General features: G+C 37.9%; 1 protein-coding gene across 2 annotated transcripts in view; it reads left to right on the plus strand.

Annotated features, from left to right (window-relative positions):
• Positions 1-1594: 1594 nt before the first annotated feature.
• The window catches only part of stac (SH3 and cysteine rich domain), a 30598-nt gene continuing 8389 nt past the window's right edge, over positions 1595-23803 (plus strand). Inside the window, exons 1-8 of one of the 2 annotated variants that reach the window (XM_079369627.1) lie at positions 1595-2272; positions 3573-3605; positions 5202-5535; positions 13409-13542; positions 17655-17736; positions 17905-18011; positions 20294-20375; positions 20858-20925. In XM_079369627.1, coding sequence (XP_079225753.1) covers positions 2159-2272; positions 3573-3605; positions 5202-5535; positions 13409-13542; positions 17655-17736; positions 17905-18011; positions 20294-20375; positions 20858-20925 — 954 coding nt within the window. In that variant the 5' untranslated portion in view covers positions 1595-2158. The remainder of the gene's footprint in view (positions 2273-3572; positions 3606-5201; positions 5536-13408; positions 13543-17654; positions 17737-17904; positions 18012-20293; positions 20376-20857; positions 20926-23803) is intronic. The other variant, XM_079369628.1, reaches the window with a different exon arrangement.

Consider the following 23803-nt stretch of genomic DNA (forward strand, 5'->3'; position numbering starts at 1 on the left):
AGAAATGGAATGAATCCAAAGAAAAGAGGCGCAACCTACTGTATTTAGTGGTTGATTGTTCAAAAAATACATATAAATACATGTAGATTTTTATGCTTTCTCCATTTCTTGGGTGCGATGATCGAAACCTTTGAGATTTACACAGTCTCCCCATCCACGAAGACAAGTATGGGCTGAACAAACAAATTCTTATGTTACTTGACACAAAAGGTTTTTTTCCAGCCAGATAAAACTCATCGGATGATGCTTTTGATGATGCTGTAAATTCCAGAGAGCCTTTTGTTTTTCACAAATAGCTAAGGAGTTTCAAAATAACACCCATGCTTTTTGTACTCTCTAGTCAGACAAACAGCTATGGTGACTCTTTTTTAAACCAGCCTTTTTTTTTTCATTTTCATAAATGTGAGGTTAGTTTTTGGGGAGGGGATTCCCTCCTGAGTTCTCAAAGCTGAACTTGATATGTGTCCAAACTCTTTGGGACTGTTTTGGTGTGTGCTTTCCTCTCAGAGAGAGAGGGATGCAGTCTGGCCTGCCTCCTTCGCCCCACTTTCAAGGACATCACAGGGGAGCCTGGAGGGATGCAGAGTGATGTATCACTATGGTGAGCGTCACCATCTGAGAAAGGTGAGATGCATCATATTTTACTTTGAAAGCTAGTGTCATATTAATGTTATTTCCTGAAAAAATGCTTATTGATTTGTAAATATATATAAATGATAGTGTCATTGGTCTCACAGCTGATTCTTGATTTCTTTACCTCTGTGTTTTTGAGCTACAGTAACAACCGAATTTCCCCCAGGAAATAATAACGTTTTCTCTGATTCTGATTGGGCAAAAGAGGCGGTATCAGGATATTTAATACAAAAAAGAACTAATTCACACAACTTAATGTCAAACATGTACTTACATGTTTTACATGCACAGTGAATCCTTTTGATTTAACATTATGAAAAACTTTAAGATTTAGGAGTCAATGTATGAGGCAAAACCAGCAACCAGTTAGCTTAGCACAGCACAGCACAGAAAGAGGTAACTGTGGACCTGGCTTTGGACTAAAATAATGGAATCTATATACCTGAACCCCTAAAAGTCATTTTAAAATATTATCTGGTTTCTGCTGCACTTATCCTTTCAGCCTCGAGCAGGTGGTTTCTGGAGGGGTCCCCCAGCACCTGTGGAAAAAGTCTGGTGAATCATGTATACCTTCGAAAAGATGTTCTTGCTTTTTGACAAAGCTTTGTAGCTGCTTCACTTAAAGCAAAACTAGTCAATATAAACTAACTTAAACAAAGCAAGCTCAACATTAAACAACAAGACAGTCTGGCAAACCAACTGCCCCATTAACTCAATATTATAAATATATTTTGTAATTATTTTTGCTATCTCATGACTGGGCTGCAAGTATAAATATTTCCCCAAAAATCTTGTTTCAAAGCAAGGCCTTCAATTCTTTTTTTGTTGAGTCAAACTTTACTGAAGTGAAGACAATGACATGACCTTGTTTAAGCCTTAAATCCAAATCAATTAAGACAATTAAGGAAGAGACTTTAAGAAAAATCCAATTAAATAAGTGGATTTGCCATGGAAATAAGAAACACCCTATTCAACATATTTTAACTTACTGACACTGGGTAACCATATGGATGTAGTATTTTTACTGTCCTCTATCTCAATTTACGCAAGACGTACTCTTTGGTCTCATATTTCTCCTCCTTCTCCATCCTTCCTTCCTTCCTTCCTTCCCTCCCTCCCTCCCTCCCTCAGTCTGTCACCGTTCTCCGCCCCTTAGTGTATTGGCAGTGTTTGGCGCGCGGCGCACAGCGTGGACTTGGAGATGTCTTGGCAGCATTACGCACGCCGTCACGAGAAACGCGAAAGTCTCCTTTAGAAGGACAGGATAGTTTTAAGCTGAACCAAGCCGGTTTTCAACTTTTGACTTCGAAGAACTCCTTTCCTCTCCTCCTGAAGACATCTTATCTTTTCCTGTCCGCGAGAGCGGATTTAGTCGATCGCAGCAGGAGCTTTATTGGGTCTGGATGACTTCTCCTCTTATCTTCGGGTCGCGGTGGCTGTAGAGGAACGAAAAGGATGTAAACAGCTTGGGGAGGGAAAAAACTCTCCAGAGCAACATCTTTTTAGAGATCCCTGAAACGAGAGGATGATCCCACCGGTCAACACGATTCAGGACGAAAGTGGGGGCAAAGAGGACGAACAGGATCAGAATGAGACTCCAAAATCCCCATCGGCGAACGCCAACCAGCAGGAAACCAAGGTAAGATCCTCCTGTTGATACTTCGCCTACTATCTACTTTTACTCTGTATAGACGTGTTTTTGTTCATCGGACTCACTCTCACGAAAGACTGAAACTTAACATGAAATTAAATACAACTTAAGCAAGAAACCCCAAAACATCAAATCTGTGTTTCATCCCACACTTATCAGCTTTTTAAAACTGCTTTAACAGCCGGATTCAGAAAGGACGAACGCAAAATGATTCCTAAAACAGATAGGTAGACTTAAAACATATGATCAGTAGGTTACGAGATAAAACATCAACATAACGTTAAAAGTGAAAAAAAAGACTACTTCCATACTCACATTAGGTAAAAAAAACAAACAAACAACGGATTGATATGATTACGCATTGTCAGACTGCGCCACAGAATTAAATACCATTAAAATAAAAAAGTTTTGTTTAAATTCAACTTTGAAAACCCTACTCACTCTGTTTTCTTCTTTATGAGTCAAGACTACAAAATATTATGGCACTCATCTTTTTAAATCAGCCACTATACCAATTTAGAGCTCAACTAAAAGGGATTATGGATTTAATTTTGATACTAGATCAGCACTGATATAAAGCCTATATCTATTCAAAGCACTTGATACACTTTAAACAGCTGCATGGTAAAGGAGTTCTATATGGTGTTCATGTTACCTTTATAATGATAATGAAGTGGCATATGGGTTTAACTTTCAGCTTGTGTCTGATGGAGGAAAGTAGGCTTTGTAATAGAGACCCACAGCTGCCTCAGGCATTTTGCCATCTATGTGGGCCACATGTGGCCAGACTACAATTAGCAGTAAAATATTGGACTAGTCATGGTGTTGGATCACTTCAGCAGCTCTCCTCTTCTGTCCCCTAAAACTCTCACACAGAACAGACGAGACTCACACTTTCTCTCTTTGTTTTTATCAATTTTTTAAATGACACTTTGTGAATTATTCTGCCTTCACACAATTAGTGCTTGTCAGTTTTCTCATTTGCTGCAGCATTGATAAAAGATATCAACTTTTGCATTGTCTTGTAGGGCTTGAGCATGTGAGTTTTTACTTTGGCACGTTTAGTCACTGGGTTTTTTAAGAGACTTTTGGCTGACTTCTCACTTAATGTTGAAACTTCTGCCATACAACCGCACTTACATCCAATTTCTCTGGTGATGAGTGGTAAAGCACTTGAGAGGGACAAAAAAGTGATTTAAGAAAGTTTCAAACTGACCGGACAAGTCGAACAACTTCCCCTTAAAATTGAGAAAAGCTGTTTTTTGTGTGTTTTTATTCCTTCTTTAAGAATACTGTGAGGCCCGAGCATCAAAAGCGCAAGGTGAGACTTCATTCTCGTGCAAACTGTAGCACATGCTGCTGCAATTAGTCCATCGTAACGCAAACGTTAATTTGCATGTCCAAGATAAAAGTTGTTTTACTTTACAACTTTTATTGCTATCAGGATCGATCACTTAGTTAATCTAATGCCACACCAGGATTAATCCATCATCACTCATATTTGTTAAGGGCACTTTTTTATTTACATTATTTGTTATTGTATTATGCAATGACTTGGCTTTCTTAAATTTTGTTTTGCATCACCTGGGCCATCTACCATTAACCCTCCCTGCTTTGTAACAGAACCCCTATAGGTTTGGTTTTCTTTAATTCAGCATGAGCTCCTCAATGCATGCACACATTTCCTCACTGATAATTTAGCAAAATCTCAATTCATTTGCATTTTTTATTCTAAATATTGAAGAAAAAGAATATCCCTTAGAATCACTGCTTTTGTAACGACACACGTGCTGAGCCTTTACTGAAATTATGAAAAAAGAAGGCAAAAGAACCCTTTGTTTACACATGTGTTACCACCATTATTCTTTAACGGTTTGGAAAAGCCATGCAGGAGAAGAAACTCATGAGGCTGCTTGAGAATATGCGTGCTGTATTTTCACGTCTGTTAGTGTGTGAATATGTGTGGGTGTGTGTCTGCGTGTGAGTGTGTCTGCGTGTGGGTGGTTGGTAATGGTAGGGAAAGGCTCCAAATTGATTCTTCCCAGAGTGACCTGTAGCATTGATTGAGCTTCACAACACCAAAGCTGCAATAAAAAGCTCCACACACACTCATACATGTTGGCCAAAAACATGATCCACAGATCACTATGCATTTTGGATTTTTTTTCTTTCATCTTTTGCTATTCTGATTCAAAGAAGTGCATAGCTAATAAGCAAAGCAAGAAGAGCGCCCCACAGTCAAACTCCAACTTTCACAGTTATTTACTTGTTGGCAGTTATAAATTTCCACCGAGGATTAAGGGATCATTAGGAGTCCTTCTCTACCCATCAATCACTTAAAACAAAATCGATCTCTTCAATCAGAGACCATCAGCCACACATAGAAGCCAGAAACTAGAGCTATAAATTCTTATTATTGCGGCTGTTCAGGGATTCTTTCTTGCTTGTTTGAGCCCAGGATTAGTGAGTTTACTGAGGAGGAAGTACATACTGAGAGGTTAAATAAGGAGTTTTCAGCATGGATATGAATACTGTATGAGATGTTCCTAATGAGATTGATAGGAGCCACGGCCAGAAACAGCAGCACAGCATGTGAGAAATAGTGTTGATGTGATTCATTGCCCGTACGAGGAAATCACATTACTTTCCAGGTAGGGAACATCCAAGGTTTTCTACTGAACAGAGATATTTAGCCTCAAGCAGTGGTCTTTTTGTCGGCTATGGGACACTGAGACATCTGTAGAAAGGTTTTATGCACTAGGCTTATAATTTGTTAACGTTATTATGGTTATTGATTTACTTCAAATCAATTCTTCTCTCTCCTCTCCCATTCTTTAACTATCCTCCAATTCAATTTCTGTCCTTTCCTCTCCCTCCCTCACTCCATTTTTCTTCATCTCGTTTGTTCTCTTTCCAGCTGCAGAGACTTAAGCGCTCACTGTCCTTCAAGACCAAGAGCATCCGCAGTAAGAGTGCAGACAACTTCTTCCGAACAAGCAGCGACAACAAGACAGAGTTGCTCTCGGATGTGAGCAGTAGCACGGGCCATCTCTGCAACATTGGGATGGCCCCTCCGCATTCCACCAACCTCCCGATCCCTCCGGTCCCTCCAGCCATACCCTGTGCTCCTCCTCCCACGTCGCGCTCCCAGTCGCGCAACCCACTGCAGGTCGACTCGGCAGGCCACTGCTTCATGGAGCACATCTTTAAGAAACCAACGTTCTGTGACGTCTGCAATCACATGATCGTAGGTATGGTTATGATGCATCCTTCCTTTATAAGTTTGATTAGAAAAGAAAAAGAAGATCACAATTTCAAGATCACAGGAAATAAAAGATAAAGAATCTTGCATACCATTGCATTGAAAACCTTTCTTTGACTCTCAAGATTTCCTCTTGAGATATTTACTTACAATTTTCTCTAAGAATTATAAGAGGAGTCAAATTAAAAAAAAGAGAGTGATGAACATGCAAAAATACTCACACATATTAATGCTTAAAGGGGGAGCCTCTCTTCATGTCTTCATATTTAATAACAAAAATCCATGTGCAGAAAAAACACACCCATAATTCAGGAATCCAGGAACTCTCCAGATAATATATGGTGGTAAACTTAACGGTAGATGATCTACAGTTAGTTACATGCAGTAATAACATGAACACGTGCAGAGAGGGAGAGAGGAAGAGCCAGGAGCATAGTGTGCCATGTACCCCAGCAGTCTCAGCCTATAGGAACATAAATCAGAGCTGCTCCAAGTCTGAGCCAGCTTTAAATAAACGCTTTACCAAAAAGGAAGGTTTTAAGGCTGCTCTTAAAGGTGAGTGTGTCTGCGTCCTGGAACTTGGCTGGTAGATGATTTCAAAGGAGAGGGGCCTGATAACTTAAGGCAACACCCCCCATACTTTTTAGTTGAACGAATATGTATGGAGTTTTTTCTCATGATATTACCTAGAGGAAGCAAGGTGAAAAGATCGGTCCAGGCAATGAACCTTGTACAATTCAATGGTTAATATTGGTGTGCATCACTAACATACTCAGACTAAGCTGATTAATCTGATTTAAACCAAGTAATTTAAAGCAGTTAATGTTGTAAAGCTGTAATGCCAAGTAATTGTTCTAGTCTGTGTAATAGGATATGATGGTCAGTTGTTTCAAATACAGCACTAAGTTCTAACAGGATAAGCACAGAGTGTCCACTGTCTGAGACAAGAAGTAGCTTAAACTTGAACCATCGTATGGTATCATATGGTTTCATAATGTTTCAGATCATATTAAATGGTCCCTGACTCTGAGCATACAACTTGACCTGCAAACACTGAGCTGGGTATCCCAGCTGTCTGTTGTGAAGTCAGATTGCAAACAACAGCCATGGCAGCCCCTGTACCTCCTCTTATCACATGTTCCCTTCTCTTGGGCTTCTTCATTCATCTTTTGATTATCTGAAGGCCTAAAGAGCCTCTGATAATGACAATCAAGTTCCTGATGTCATTGTTAATAGCAGATACAACATGCAAATAGCGGTGGATGTTATCTTTTGACTAGGCACATGATCCACATGTGATGTTATCTTTTGACTATCTTTATCACTACCAATCAATCAATCAATCAGTCAATCAATCAATATTCTTATTAGAAAAATGTCTAATGAGGATATGTCCTGTCACCAGTTCTAAACCCCAATAGTATTTTCACCTGACTCAACAGTTGCTTTTCCCTCTATTAGGTTTTAATAGTACATACAAAGTGATTCAAAGTGACATGCATAAAAAAGCTTGACGAAAAAAAGAAGAATTTCTTGTATGAAGATGGACACAATACATGGAAAAAGCAGTTTTAAACTTATTTAAAATTGAAGTTATATATAACAAAAACATTGTTCATGAATACTAGCCCGTTTCATGTGTCATGGAGTGTGAGGTTTCCAATGGCCAGGCGTAAATGTGCCTGTGTTGAAAAGGACATTGCGGGGTCAGTACAGCCTGTGTGAGGTGTGGAGCCCTCTGGTCCCCTCATAAAAAAAAACCCCACTGTCCTTTTCATCATTTGTCCTGCTTTAATGAGAACACAGTGTAGTCAGCAGCTGAGACAGGGTGGAGGAGGGCTTACACAAACACATGTGTATCTAAGTTTTGTTTGTGTCCAAAGGAGAGAGGGAGCGTAGTGTTGGTGGTGGGATCTCAGACTGATGGTGCAGGCTTGCTGGCCAGACATGATTTAGCTTTTATAAAGTTATAATGAAGCAGTAGATATTAACAAGTGTTTTATGAGACTGTTAAATTGCTTAGTAGTTGTAGAATAAGGTCATACAGGATAAATCAATCATTTAGTCTATAACTACCAAGCAATTTAACAGTCTAATAAAACACTGAGTACTTTATTTGACTTGAGCCAACGTGAATGAAACTTTTATTGCCCCGAGGGGAATTTCTCTTACACTGAGAGCATAAAAACATTGACAAAGACATCAACACTCAATACAAGACAGCACATATAAAACATGAGCTCTTCCAGGTGTGCCAGCCACACAGAAGCAACACCACCAAATAGCTGATAAGCATGCTAATTAGCAGCTAGTTGATGGTAAACATCTATCTGTTCCTGAATCTAGTGTTACCACATCCTTTTCTAATGTATGTGTATGAATCTCAGATATTAAGGATCCATCAGTCTTTAAATCTAAATATTTTTATATTCCACCCTACATTTATGTATTGACTAAAACCATAATGTGTATATTGAAGAAGACAGCATGACCATTTTCACTGCCCACTTTCTTCCTAAAATAAAGATCCTTTATGAAACAAGAGTTTCTTAAAATGAAATCATCCATGATAGAAAGGGGGAATTATATAATAACCTTTCATGGCTCAGTCATCAAGAGTACCAGATGATAGTAGAGCAAACTAGATTAGCATGTTTGTAATGGAGCAATAAAGATAATCTTAAGTAGTAATTCAGTTTTCGACTGACCATGAAGACAATAGCTCATCAATATTCGGATGGCTAAATATATTTCAAGACAGATAGTAAATGACTATCAATATTTTAAAACTCTGTCAAAGCAGCAAGATCAGCAAGACTAGAATAGAAGACAATTGTGTTTTAGTTTTCATTGTTTAACTGAGTAATGCCTATAAGGTAAGGAAAGATAAGTTTATTTATGTAGCACCTTTCAGACTCCAGGCAATTCAAAGTGCTTTTGCACAAAAAGCAAAACTATACATATATAAGTGTGTGTGTGTATATATATATATATATCTGTATATTTGTGTATATATATATGTGTATGTATGTATATATATCTGTATATGTGTATATATATGTGTATGTATGTGTATATATATATATATGTGTGTGTATGTATGTATGTGTATATATATATATATATATATATATATATATATATACATATATATATACACACACACACACACACACACACAGGAGCAAAATACAAAACCATGAACTTATAACAACAAGCTGACACTGTATCGTTTAGTTTTAGCTGAAAACAAGTGGATAAGGCCTTATAAAAAATGTTGACCCATCGTGTGTAACCTTGTAGTTCAAGAATAAACTACGATTCCAAGGTAACTCCTGCTTCTATTGTCCACCCATGTTTTCTTCCTAATTATATATTATTATTATATATACAAATATACCCTTTGCAGTGTGCAGTTTGTGTCCATATTAAGCAAAAGGCCTTGTTGTGAGTCTAACAGTAAATGAGCTTCGCTGGTACCTGATGTCCTGATGGTGAGATATTGATCACAGTCCTTTCCCAAAAAGCCTATTTAATACATTTCTGTATGAGCGAATGGGAGGATTATTTGTGGCTGACAGAGAAAATGTTTGTTGGTTGTGAACATAGAATATGCGTTGGTTGTGAAATCTAATTCCTAGATTAATGAATGAGGAAGTTTGATATCCACGAAAAAAATGTGGCAGTAATCTCATTTAATTATCTTTTACTGATGTGTGCTATAAAAACAATGAATCAGACAAGTAACATTTGGGTGACCCCAGAGAGAAGTCAGAAGTCAAGGTTTTAAATGCTGGGGCACTCACGGGTCTTTAATGCCTTAACACATACAAATGATGCACTAATGTGTCAGACATCTCTATAATCCTATTTGCCCTAAGTGATTTATAATTCTAAGAAGCAGTTATGGTTTTGTCTGTACCTTACATATTATTACAGAAGATCCCTGTTCACAAATGGATACTATAAAAAGATATACATCACCTATAGTATTGTATTATTGAGTATTTAAAGACTTACTCCCCTCATTCTTTCGACTGGGAAATTGGGTTTTTAATGGTTAACAGTTTCTAATGGCTGTGTGAGAAACTAATTAAAGTCTACAAATAAACCAAAGAATGCTGCTCAGGTCAGAGATCTGCTGAAGCTTAGGATGAAGAGGAGGTGGAGTAATTATTGTCAAGATGAAGGTTATTTTCACAGGAAATCAGGAGGCGTGAAGTTAAGAACTGCGGCTTTATGGATCAATGTGTTGGTATTATAAGGGATGTGCAGATAGACAAAGATCCTGTAGGGAAGAAGAGTGGGAAACTTAACGAGAAAGAAAGTGTGGGAAATTAGAGATAAGATAAAGAAGAAATGGAAAGTTTGGCTTTCTTCTTTTACTGACATGTGAATGAAGTATAATAAGTGATATTGGTTTTTGTACCACTTTGATGCCACAAGTTTGGTATTTAGGTCGTGGCCTCTATAGTTTTTCTGAACCAGAAGTGACCACATTTTTGCTTTCGAGTGAATATACATGATTGAATTTCTTGTTTTCATTTTTTTCGCATTAAAACAAAACACAGCCAGTTAACGACTTAGATCGTCCACCATATAATTTTTTTTTGAGATCTCCTGTCTGTGGAATCTTACTAAAAAATGTGTGCGGCCTACTGCTCTGGCCAAGTCTTCTATTATGAGCTTTCGGAGGATTATAATATTAAAATTCATTTGAAGTTGTCCGTATGTCTATGGTCTCCCACCTTTATAAATCTTGGATATGAGTTGACAATTGTCTTTAGTGTACCCAACTGTGGCGCTACACCTGTCACCAAGCAACCTTGACAGCTGCACTAGACTAGCTAAGATAGTACAGTCATATAACTTAACTTTTTCCAAATCCACAGTATATCACTAGCTTTGTGAATTAGTTACATCTAAAAGTGTGATCGTCAGACCCTTGAAAGATAGTTTATTTCTTTAAATATGTTTCAATGCCATTTATTATCCTCGTGCTTTGTGCAACTAAGCTTAAAACTAGCTATTGAGACCATAAACTCTCAAAAAGAGGTCACTGAGGTAACACGAGTAGCTAGAGTAATTTTCCCATCTGGTTTAATGGATCAGACTTTTTCTGCAATCAGTGGATTCCCCTGTGTTAGCCAATAGAAATAATTCAGATTTAAATGCTTCTGCATTAGCGTCACTTAAAAAACCAAGAGGCTATGTTTCAGGTTTTAAACCTCATTTTTGGAAAAAGGAATAAAGGGATAGGAGCGAAGAGAAAGCAAGTACCAAAGAGATGCATTCAGGTCCGAGTCTCTTCTGTGATCAAGGGGTAAAAAGCAGCCAAAACCAAGTGAAGACAAAATTGTTGGTTTTACTGTATTGGCATGCTGAAAAATACTGTTTACTTTACCTTCTAATTTTTTTTACAAGAAATCATGGTTCAATATTCCTCTCCTTCTCGTTCAGAGAGACTGACATCAACTTGAGATTCTTAAAGCTGCTGTAGGGTATTAAACAACAACAACTTGATTCAGAGCGACCTAAACCTTGGTGCAGGTTCAGCTCATTGCCTCTGCTTATGGTCTTGGTGTTGTTGTGTAGATTTAAGGCTGTCTGATGAGTCCAGGATAGCATTCCTTCCAGTCTCCATCTCAGGTTAACTAAATGTGGTAGCTCTGTGTTAGTGATGTGCAGCCAAGCAACACCAGAGCTTTAAATTGAGAAAATAGAGCCGAAAAATTGTGACACAAGCTTGTAGTTCAGCATGTGAAGAGCAGACAGAGGGTTTTTGTCCCCATACAAATTACACGTCCTTTTCAGGGATCAGGTGTTCTGCTTGGTTTGACATTTACAGGACAGTATGACCTCAGCTCATTGACCCTCTTGCTGCATTTTGAGGATAATAAGAACTAAAATATTGCTTATACTTGCTTGCTACAAAACCCATCTCATAAAGCATAACTATTACTTTATAACGCCTGACAATCATCAACAAACGTTGTAATCTTTCACTGACGTACACTACTGTCTCAATACCAATTGCATCAGCTCAATAAATTCTCGGTATGTCTGTACTTTCACACGCACACACGCAGAGTGTAGGCCAGAGTGGGGCACATGCTCATTGATTTATCAATCGAGAGCCAGAAGTGCAAATCTGCCAGTCTACAGCTAACAACAGCACTGAGACTATGTAACAGCGTCCTCTCTTGTTGATGCGGAAATGCTGACGTATGATACGTCGCTGCAGTCTGAATGGCTACTGTCATGAAATGTGAAGCAAAGAGATGCCTTCTTAGAAACCATTCTTCTCTCATCATTTGTGAAGTCTGATTCCCACTTTAAAATCAAATCAATCAAATTCTTATAAAGTATATTTCACACTTCCTTACAATTTCTCATAAGCTTTCTCAATTTAGTAACAACTAACTCCTAGCTTTAATTGTTCGACAGTGCAGTCAGATAAAGATATAACTATTTATATTTGATCTTTTGACATGGGAAATGTTCTATATACTGGACTGTATATGGTTGGGTTTTCCCTCCACGTACACAGTTAAAAGATGAGCTCAGAAAAGGTGATAGCTTTTCCCCTGAGGGACAGTCAGTGTCAAACGCAGGTAGACGCGGTGACATATTAAAAGATATATGAACTTTTGTCCGCACAGCAAACCCCCATGCTCAGGATAGTGTGTGTGCCATGATCAGAAATGCTATCTGTGATGCTTTAGGGTGTTTATATTTTAGCTAAAACACTTTTTGACACATAGGGGAGCTTCCGGTATTTTCCCAATAAACTTTTGACAACCTTCTTTATCATTCATTCATGAATCTTACCTTCAGCTAATCTGGGACCCAATCATGCCTGCAGCAGGCTCAGCAAATGAGATCATGCCTCGCTCTCTTCACCAGTGTTTTCCAGTGGTTCCTGGATCCTCTTGATGCATTTTTAGGTCAGATGAAATGTATAATCCCTGGATATATTCTGGTTCTGCCTCACAGTCATCTTGCGGTTGGACGAGCCTGGGAGCTTCGAATATGTTTCTAGACTGTTATAGTTATAGAATCTGGATGACCCTTGTGTTATTGTTTGCTACGTTATGTTTTGTTACTAACCTGGTGCACACATTATAGAAGGAGCTGCATTAGTCGACTGAGCTGTCAATCATGCTTTTACCCCATTAACACCTTTATGAATCTTCTACAAAATCAATTGAATATAAGTCAGCAAAATATGTTTAATATATGCTTGCCCCTTGTACCAACTGTTTACGCGGAGGAGGCGGGGCTTATGACGTCAACTGCAACCAGTCAGTTGAGTTTGCTCTACATGTTTTGGCTTCAATTTTGAGGAGTTTTTTTTTTTTGTCGTCCATCTTTTCACACAGCCTTTGGTGCTAATGCACACAAGCTTAATGTTTGCCTTTGTATTGTTTTTTAACTTTACTTCACAAATAGATCATTTAAATCTTAAACCGTTGCGATGCCTTTGAGACACAAATAATTGGTTTAAAGGAGCTGCACACAGTCAGCAGTTTGAAACAATAGAGATAGCAATGGCTACAGTCAGTTTGGTTAAAAACTGATTTTGCAGAAGTGAACATCATGTGTCACATTTGCTTAATTTTGTCCCTGTTAAATTGTCCACATCTTGCTTCACAGGTTTTTCCCAGTGCATGCTGGGAACGACTCCAGAAGCTCTGGCTAGGATTAAGTGTGTTAAAACAATGAATAAATGAGGCACTGAAAAATTATCATATCCTCTGCCTTTCGGTGTGTAGTATACTGCTTAGTGAGGAATACTATACAAGTCAATGTCCTGACATGACAGACCTGAATGTGATGCGTCTTTTCTGTGTGTGTATCAGGTACAACAGCCAAACATGTGGTGTTCTTGGCGGGAAACACAGCGAAACACGGCCTCCGCTGCAAAGCCTGCAAAATGAGCCTGCACCACAAATGTGAGAACGGAGTGGGACAGCAGCGCTGCATGGGCAAACTGGTGAGATACATGTCACAGAATTATACTGACATGAAATAAACAGTACATTTGTCTGTTAACATTTAGGGAAATTCATGAATATCATTACTGATGTCATTAGCAACAAAAACAGAAAGATCCCTGTTGGCAGTGTGACTGGTTCCCAGCAGAATGTGCTTATTCAGAAATCACACTCGATGTGTTAGTGTACTGGTACATCTGTGATCACCATCCATCCTCGTCATCGTCCTCATCGTTATATCATCACTCTTTTGTTTCGGTTATGTAACGAGCAATTGCAAAAACCCCTGTCATCCTCAGCAGAAGACCTTTAATCAGGATCAATACAATCACCCTCAGCCGACTCCATAGACACTTTTATGATGCGCTAAACATTACACAGGCTCATCCCTGAAGTCTCTATTTTAATTTGAAAGTCAAGCCTTGGTTTGTGAAAAAGAGTGATGTCAAAAAAAAGAACAATTGTCACATAATTTATCATTAAATGTTATTAGCTATTGAAAACAAATAGGGGCAACAAGTTGGAAAGTTTTTGGTTTTCACAAAAATGGTAAAGTTACCGATATGAATCAGACAATTGATAGTTATTGTTAATGATTAATATGCATGGCCCAATATACTGTTTTTAAATAACAGCCTGTTGCTATTGCCTTTTAAATTCAGTTTTCCGTTGGCTTCAGAGAGTTAACAGTTTTTATTTCTTTACTTTGTTTACTTTAGCAACAAATTTACAAAGAATTTGCAAAGTATCTTTCTAGTTTTGTTCAACATAAGTCCAGAAGTTCATATAATTTTATATTTGAGGGGATAGTGTCATAGTGATTGTCCGTTGTTTCCAAGTATCCATTGAAAAATAAAAGCAGCTTGTAATTATAACTTGGACCAAGGACAATAAAATGACTCACAATTATTGCCTCTCATTAACTGTTACTTGACATTGTAATGTGACCATTTGGTTGAGGGGTCCGGGTAGGCTGAGAGTTTTTATTGGGGGAGGAATTAGGTTACACTTTGCCAAAAAATGTTCATCACTTTCCATCTTAAAAAGTGGCAGTGAGAGATTGAAATGGGACTCTTTAAGTCGTTTCCACACATCCTAGATTGAAGCACTGTCAGGTCATATCAAGTGTGATTTCCTGCCTTTACTATCTTGTTCTTCCACAGTATTTGAATGAGAAATACGACTCTACAAAGTTAGATGCGTTGAATTGGTGTAAACAAAAAAGTAAATATAACATATGAAAGTGATATCAAAAAAAGCAGCTTGTCCTCCTTTCCTTTTGAGACATCTTTTCACTGGAGGCCTGCGGGATGAGGCCTGCAGATGTAATTGATCGGCTCTCAGGAGTGGAAAATGAGGTTGAGAGGTTGTGCATAAAAAAGGAAGTTTCCCCAACGGAGTTAAGCTCTAAATTCAACTTGCTCTGAACTTAGATACTAATGTAGCTATGCTTGTTTCTCTTGGCCCGACATCACTTTACTAAAGGAATCAAATTATCTAATGCTCTGAGTCTTTTTGAACCATGAAAAGTAGCGTTTGGAAATGTCTTTTCTTATGAATTCACTGAAACATTATGTTCAGTATTTAGCTAGTTGATTACTCACACTGAAAAGGTGATTATGTATCTCTTTGTCTGAGTCTGTTTGTTGAGTGGTAGTGTTGTAAAGTCCTCCCGTTTTATACGAAACGTGTTAAAAATGTATTAATGAACAAGTTAGTTCATGCTTGGATATTAGCCCTCACACTGTTACAAGCTAGTGCTATCTGAACCACTCCACTGTGTAAACTATACATTGCATCAAAACTGCTTCCTTTGTACAATTCCAATTTTAATTATGTAGTTAACAAAGGTAGTGATTTAATCAGTTTTTATTGATACTGACCACAAAACACAAACAACAGGCAAAGCAAAGCAGCTATATTAACACAAGTAAAGACACTCACAAGACTAATTCATTAAAGTCAGATAAAAATGGTGTGATATGAAATAGAATAGGCTGAATATAGTCACAGTGAGCTGTAAGAATCGTGTGCGATGAGAAATACAGGGGGATAAAAAATAGACTATAGTGCAGAATAAATTATTTATACACAAACAAGGAAAACCTCAGACACTGGGAAAAGAGAAGGCAGCATTTTAAAAGCCAGAAAACCAGTCCAAGGAGCCAAATTAATCAGGAATAAAGTAAAAGTGAAGAGAGAAAAGTTCCGTTAACAATCAGGATAAACACTTCAAAATGCTGGAAAGTTTGTACAAAGTTGAACTGGCAGATACACTGGGACTAAGTACATTGTGAAGATTGAGCTAATCAGCTGCAGGAGAGAACAATTAGGGTGGGGTGTGTGTGTCATGTGCAGACAGAATAGAGAATAAAGCTTCGTAAACAAGAGGAAAGGGTGAGTAACAACATAAAACAGGAAACATCTCAAATGGGAACAAAGGAGCAAAGAAAAAGGTGTCAGTAAGATGCTTTAAATGCACCAAAGGAAAACTCAAGTGCATTAAAGAGAACAACAAGTTGTTGCAAGTTTTCCGCATAACACCAACAAAACATCACTCCTCAGGGTCACCTGGTTCATGCTTTGATTGAGACTGCTTCTTTCTTTCTTTCTTTCTTTCTTTCATTCTTTTGTTTGTTCCTTTGTGCCTTTAAACACTGTTCAAAAACATGCAACTTCCACCTCTCAGACCTTCATTGTAAATGTGTGTAATTTAGGTAATTTATGTGGAGCATTGTCCGATTTTTGATTGTTGATGAATGTGCACGAGAAACAAATCTATGTTGCCCCCTTCATAGTTTTTTTTCTTCTTGACTTGTTTCTATGCATTTCCCCCTGGTACTATATTTGATGCTCTTTAGTGGTTCTCATATCTTTGTTCAATACATGTGGGGCAATCTGGCAATAGATTCCATAAGTTCCAAATGTATTTTATCTGATCTTATTCCAAGACTTTTCCTGTCCGTCCTCAAACCACACCACGACTTTAGTCACTGCTGTCACATCATGAATATTAACAGCAATAGTGTCAGTGACTCTGAGTTTGGTCTTTTGTTCGTCAAATAAGGCAGATAAACTCCCAACAAGCTCTTTTAACCCTTTCGTAAGAATCTTGCCACCTTAAAACCTGAAATGTCAGTTTTTGAGATGGCCCTGAAAAGCTTGAAGGTTCCTTCTCATCAAGCCTTGTTTGATGCTGTCTCATGGTGAGAGGTGTCAAAAGAAGAATTAATCAGGACTTATTAGCAATGCAGGTTTCACCACCTGCCACTTGAATTGGAGTAATGTAAACAAAGAGGGAAAAAAAGGAAAAAGGCAATCAGTGTAGAGGTCTCAAATATGCAGAAATAATCAAGACAGAACTTGTCAAAATAACACAGTGTCTTAGTTGGCTTTAAATAAACCTGAAGTTATACGTCAATCACTATTAATCATTACTGCAGAGTTTAAGAAGCATTTCTATCCTCGATCTTATTTCTTTATTTTTCCAGGATTCAGAGTTGATTTGGGAGTATTGATTGGATAGGAAGAAGCAGGGTAATGGATTTATAAATGTTAAATGTTCAGGGTCTGTGGAGATGGGAGGAGGACACGACAGGAAGGACTATAGTAGTTGACAACATCGACCATAGTCAAAGTTTTTTTTAGAGCTGTGCATTTGAAGTTTTCAAGCATTAATTTCCTATTTTTTTATTAAATTATGCACACTTTTAGATTTTAAAATATCCTTAAAATCACGAAACATTGAAAGTCATTTGGATTGAGTGGAAATAATGTTAGACCTCTGCTGCAGGAAAGTGCAGACTGTGTCTTGCGTCATTTTGTAATCAGCAACAGTATCCCACTCACACCCACTGTCCCCTCTGGGTTTCTAAAGCCAATGCAACTGTTTTTCATTTCATGGTACACGTCAGGATAATTCTGTTCTACACATGAATGAAGTACGTGGTATTTATAGGGAACTATTGAGGATTAAAGTTTGAATAAGTCGTTACCAGAGAACTTGTTTTCCTCCCACAAAAGTCTGATTCTACATTTTAATATTCAGTGTTTCGGTTTACTTCCTGTGAAGTTGCATATCCATTTGTCTGATGCCTTTTTCTCTCCTCAGCCCAAAGGCTTCCGGCGGTACTACAGCTCTCCATTACTGATCCAGGAACAGTATGGCTGCATCAAAGAAGTAATGCCCATCGGTGAGTAGCTTAAATCCCCATAATATTTCCAGCGTGGTCTGGAGTGAAATCTTTACTCCACTCTGTTGGAACTTCTTTACCACATGAGATGATGAATATGATTTACCTGCCTGAGTTTATGGTATCAATAATGACCACGTGGCTGTGTTTTTTTTTCTTCTTCTAAAGCTTGTGGGAATAAGGTTGACCCTGTGTATGAGGCGTTGAGATTTGGGACATCACTGGCGCAGAAGGCAAAGAGGTCTAGTGGGTCTGAGTCACCACACAGAAACTCGGTAAGAAATGGGTAATTAACGTTATCTCGTTGTGATTGTTTTAACCCCGTTGGCTCAAAATAGCTGACCTTGCCTTCATTGAGAGTTCAACAAACATGAAGTTAGGCAAGAAAAGTTATTTTTCTGATTTCTTCTTTTCTCCGTGAGCTCAAATGTACCTACAAACACTTAAAGTAGACCGCCACAGTTCAGTTCAGGTTATTATGTTATATTTTGTCCCACTGACATCTGCATACTGTGGCTGATGATCTAAATAGATACTGCCACTGCAGGACTGTAAACAATACCAATAAAGGCAGTCTGGTCCAGGCAGAGATAGGGGGGAGATGTTTGTAAGAATGTTTTAGCTCTGAAGATGGACTGGACTGATTGTAGACTTACATTCACCGTCCCTCCTTTCCTTGGTCTGTGGGTGTCTAATGTAAGCTAAACCGTGTGTGCAGTCTGGATTTGAAGACATCTGACATCTGTTGTGTTTGAGCCATCCTGCCCTGTCCTGTGCAGCTGTGAATGGATGTGTGTGGCTAAGAGAGACAATGTGATCCCAGCAGGGGTTATGATAATAGTTTCCAAATGTAGACTGAAAAAAAAAACATGTTTGCTAGGCAGCAGTTCTCATAAACAAAACAGGTTAGTCAAAACAGTGGATGCAACTTTGTTTTCTATCTATCTATCTATCTATCTATCTATCTATCTATCTATCTATCTATCTATCTATCTATCTATCTATCTATCTATCTATCTATCTATCTATCTATCTATCTATCTATCTATCTATCTATCTATCTATCTATCTATCTATCTATCTATCTATCTATCTATCTGTCTGTCTGTCTGTCTGTCTGTCTGTCTGTCTGTCTGTCTGTCTGTCTGTCTGTCTGTCTGTCTGTCTGTCTGTCTGTCTGTCTGTCCGTCCGTCCGTCCTTATGTATGTATGCATGTATGTATGTATGTATGTATGTCCGTCCTTATGTATGTATGTATGCATGTATGTATGTATGCATGTATGTATGTATGCATGTATGTATGTCCGTCCTTATGTATGTATGTATGTATGTATGTATGTATGTATGTATGTATGTATGTATGTATGTATGTATGTATGTATGTATGGTTTATTGCAAAAATACTTCCAGAGAAGACTTCCTTGTACTACCTGGAGGAGCCTACGCTCATCTGTAGAGTTTCACTTAAACAGGATAAGTTACACAGCAGCTCACTTCAGTGATATGAGCCTGGAAAAAAAGAAGTCTTGTATTGAGTTACTTGCAACAAATGTAAATTAAGCTTGCTGAAGTAACAACATAATGATGCAGATTTGTAAAAAATAAAAAGTCAAGCTTTACATTCATTTTCCATCTCATTCCACATATACCTCTTTATATTTTCCAGTGTCTATTGTAGCACCTGTGGTCCAAACCTGTTTGGATAGATACGACAATCTAGGTTCTAAAAAATTATGCACCTTAAATGACTCACAAAACGAGTTGGTGCTGGTTTGAGCATTCAACTCTCTTTAATGCCTTTCTTAGCATCAAAAACCATTTACAGTAATGATGTGTGTATAAACATAGGAAAAAATAGAGTTCTGTGCAGATAAAACAAAACCAAAAAAAAAAGTCCTATCGAGCTAGACCTGAATTCTCTTCTATAAAGAGGAATTGTGAAAAGAGTTCAACATGCAAAAAGATTTCAACTTCAGGGAAAATATCCAGAGGGGTCAATGTGTACTATCACGACCCCGATCGGTTAATAAGAGTGTATGTGTCTTATGTGGAATCAAATAAATGAATGAATCAAGCAATCCAACGTCCTCTGAGCAGGTCCTGTAGCTGGCTACACTGCATTATCGACCTCCTTGCTCATGGGCCCGGCTCGCCATCAAATCATCTCTGTTCTGGAACTTCAGACAAAAAAAATCAACCTCATAAAGACAATAATAACTCTACGATAGTTATCCTCCTCAGGCTCACAACTTGTTTCCAGAAAAGTTCAGTCTGCTCGAGGCTGTGAACCTCACATCTGCATGGTGATCGACAGGTCACGAAGCTGCAGACTTCATTAGACTTTCTACTCGTGCTGCTCAGTGGCACGCGCTCTCTACTGGGGAAAAAGACAATCACAGCTATATATAAACAAAATACTGTATATGGGTTTAGTAGCCCTATATTTAGTATGGGTTACACTATCTTTATGCATGTTAATCTATATTTTCTTATACATTCATCTTTATCCCCCTCCACCCATTGATATGTCTCTTTAAACATGTTCTATCTCTGCAGACGAGTGACTTGGATAAGGTTCCAGAGGAGGTGGTGGCTCACAGCAGCAGGCAGGAGCTGACGAGAAAACACAGCGATGATGGTGAGTGTTTGATGCAGGACACTGTAGCATCTGGAGTAAAGCTGCAGAATGACACTAAGATTTCTCCAGACAGCCCCATCAATTTATTTTCAGTTTCCCCCTGAATTCTCCTCATTATGTTTCCTTAAAGAGCATTTTGTGTAGCTCTTGGGTTTTCAACTGCACAGTAAAGTGTAATGAAAGGCAAGGCACTGACGCTTTAAATCTGAAACAATGCAGAACTATACGTAGAATGGAGGAGTAGCAGCTTTTTGAAAAGGCTATTTGAAGCATGGCTACAGCTCCCATGAATCAGTTCATTTCTATCTGAAGAAAAAAATGCTCAACAGACTCCTTTGATTTGACGGTAATAATCCCATGAGCTTTTTACTGTCACCACCTGTGGCCAAAAAGACTCCCCTCCCAGGAAAGTAGCACATATAAGTATAAACTGCTAATTATTGTTATGTTAAAGGATTTCTTTGTGTATTTCTTCTTCTTAGTTTTCACAGTCATTGAGAATGGGACAGAGCTCTACAACCAGCCAGAGAGAAAGAATGACGAATTGCCGGTGAGAATCAAAATCCATATATATATATATATATATATATATATACACACACACACACACACACACACACATATATATATAAATGTGTATATATATATATATATATATATATATATATATATATACACACACACACACACACACACACACACATATATATAAATGTGTATATATATATATATATATATATACACACACACACACATATATATATAAATGTGTATATATATATATATATATATATATATATATACACACACACACACACACACACACACACACATATATATAAATGTGTATATATATATATATATATATATATATACACACACACACACACACACACACACACACACATATATATATATAAATGTGTATATATATATATATATATATATACACACACACACACACACATATATATAAATGTGTATGTATATATATATATGTATATATATGTATACACACACATATATAAATGTGTATGTATATGTATGTATGTATATATATATGGGTATATACAGTCTATGTCTATATATATGGGTATATACATTTACCAGTTGTGTCAGCAAGTGTAGAAACAGTTTATATTGGTTCATTAAAAAAAATGATGAGTTTCTGATTTAGACAAATACATGTCAGACTCACTTTGGCATCTACTGTATGTGTTTCACAAGCAAGATGGAAAGCAGGAAAACATGCCAAAAACTGAGTATACTCTTTTTGAGGAATGGCTAAAACTGGCTACTCAGGAATTTCATCAAGTCAGCAACTCTGGTATTTAACTTTTTAGATTGACCTTTCCCCGCAGTCTTGTTATTCCCTAGCTCAGATTCTATATTGTGTATTTCTAGTGCAGTTGTAACTCTCTGGGTGCAGACTATGTTCACTGACCAGTGCATGAACTTAGTGTGGTCACTCTGAAAACTGGTACCCAGCCAGTGTGTTCTGCGATCATTAAGCATGCTTTACTTGCCCCCACCCCCTCACCACCACCCTCCATCGTCACTGCTGAATTTCCCAGAACACTGAAGGAAAACTTCTCTTCCTGCTGTAACAAATCAAATCTGAGCTGGCCTGCACTGATAAATACAAACCTTGACCTCACAGTAATGTTTGGATATGCAGCTCTAGGGTCCCAGCTGCTTTATTTATTCTCTTTAAATTCAGTGCTGATGATGCAAAATTCATGTACATGAAAGAAAAAAAGGTTAAATCTCTGTGAATGTATCCACCCCATGAATATTTCATGGCCAGGTTTCAAATGTTTTCCTTTTTTTCGTCTTTCATGGTGAGGTTTGTGGGAGAGTTCCTTCCAGTATCAGTGTTCTCTGTACATATTTTCAGCTTGCAGACATCTATCCTGTGTACTTTATAGTAGAACATGTTTACACCCATTGTCAACAGTGGAAAAAGACCACAGAGACTTGTACAAACAAAAAAAATGAACAAATAACCATACAAGGCAAAAAAACAAAGGACAAACACAAAGTGCATTTTGCTGTCTTATCAGGCTGGACCAAGCACAGCTGGCAGTGGGCTGTTTGTCTGTCTGCAGACAGGTCCATTAGCTCAGGATAGGGGACAGACAGATGGAGGCTCTGCGGGGTAATGAGCAGAGAAAACGCTCAAAACTGCTATTTCACCAGAGCTTCAGATTTGAGATGAGAGGATCACACGCACAAATGGGAACACAGGCAGTCCCACACAGGGTCCCCATCTGTTCACACTTTTCAGGTTTAGTGTTAAACTACCCAAGATCAATTGACAGTAAAATACTCAGACTCTTGCCGTGATTTCTTTTTGTTGGATTTTCAGTGGAGGAAGTTTGATTTTGTTCCTTCTCCCAATCAATGACTTTTATGTTATTTGAAGTACAAGACCTGTCACTCAAAATCGACAAACAACTGTCTGACATTACATTGTGTGTATAGTCTTTTAAATTTGTCATGATCGATGTTATCATATAAAAATGGATCATATTATGTCAATGTTAAGGTGTTTAAGGTCAGTTTAAGGAGCCAAAACTTACTGTAGCTCTTCAGATTCAGTCACTCAGTTTTCTTTTCATTTCCAGCAACAGAAGAAAGCTAGACCTGACTCTACCTGCCCAGCACCAAAAGCCAGACAGACAATAAAGAGTCAAAACGAACATTATTTAGACCCATAAACTTGTTAATTTAATGGGGAAATTCGCACATGTGACAGTGGGTCAAGTGGATGAAAAAAGACTGAATGCTCTAAAGACAATGCTGAGAGGCTTGAAAATAAAAATAGATGTTTTTTCAAGTGACTGCTTTATGTGCTGAACACAATGCTGAGAGTATTGTGAACTAAAGGATCCAGTTGTATTCTGCTAGACAACTTATATGATAACACCATACCTAAATCACCCAAAGCATGAAGATCACATTATGTAAATCTCAAAACATGTCAACAGATATTAGTTTCTGTGATATATCAGCCTGATTATATCTGCCATCATGTGTCAGTGAGGCTGTAGGAGGAGGTAGAGCAAAAGAACTCTAGAAAGATATTTAATTGGACTTCCAATTGCCAATCACGAAAAACCACAGTCCACTAATAAAGCTAATAGCTGCACAATACGCTTACTTGTAACCTATAGGATGTTAATACAGTTACTTTATGCCAATGTTGATTTAATAGTTTATTTTACCACCACTAAATAGCCATAAATATTACATATGAAAATGTTTCTTTTTCTTTCACTTCACAGTCCCTCATTTTAAATACCACATTATCTTTGGATCAAGTACAACAAAGGAGTTATCGTAGCCTGCCCACCCTCCCCTAAAGAGTCCTATATCCTCACAGCACTATGAGCCTCTGAAGGCCAGTGAGCGGCTCTTAGCTGTAA

The sequence above is a fragment of the Symphodus melops genome, assembly GCF_947650265.1.
Source record: "Symphodus melops genome assembly, chromosome: 19".
NCBI lineage: Eukaryota > Metazoa > Chordata > Actinopteri > Labriformes > Labridae > Symphodus > Symphodus melops.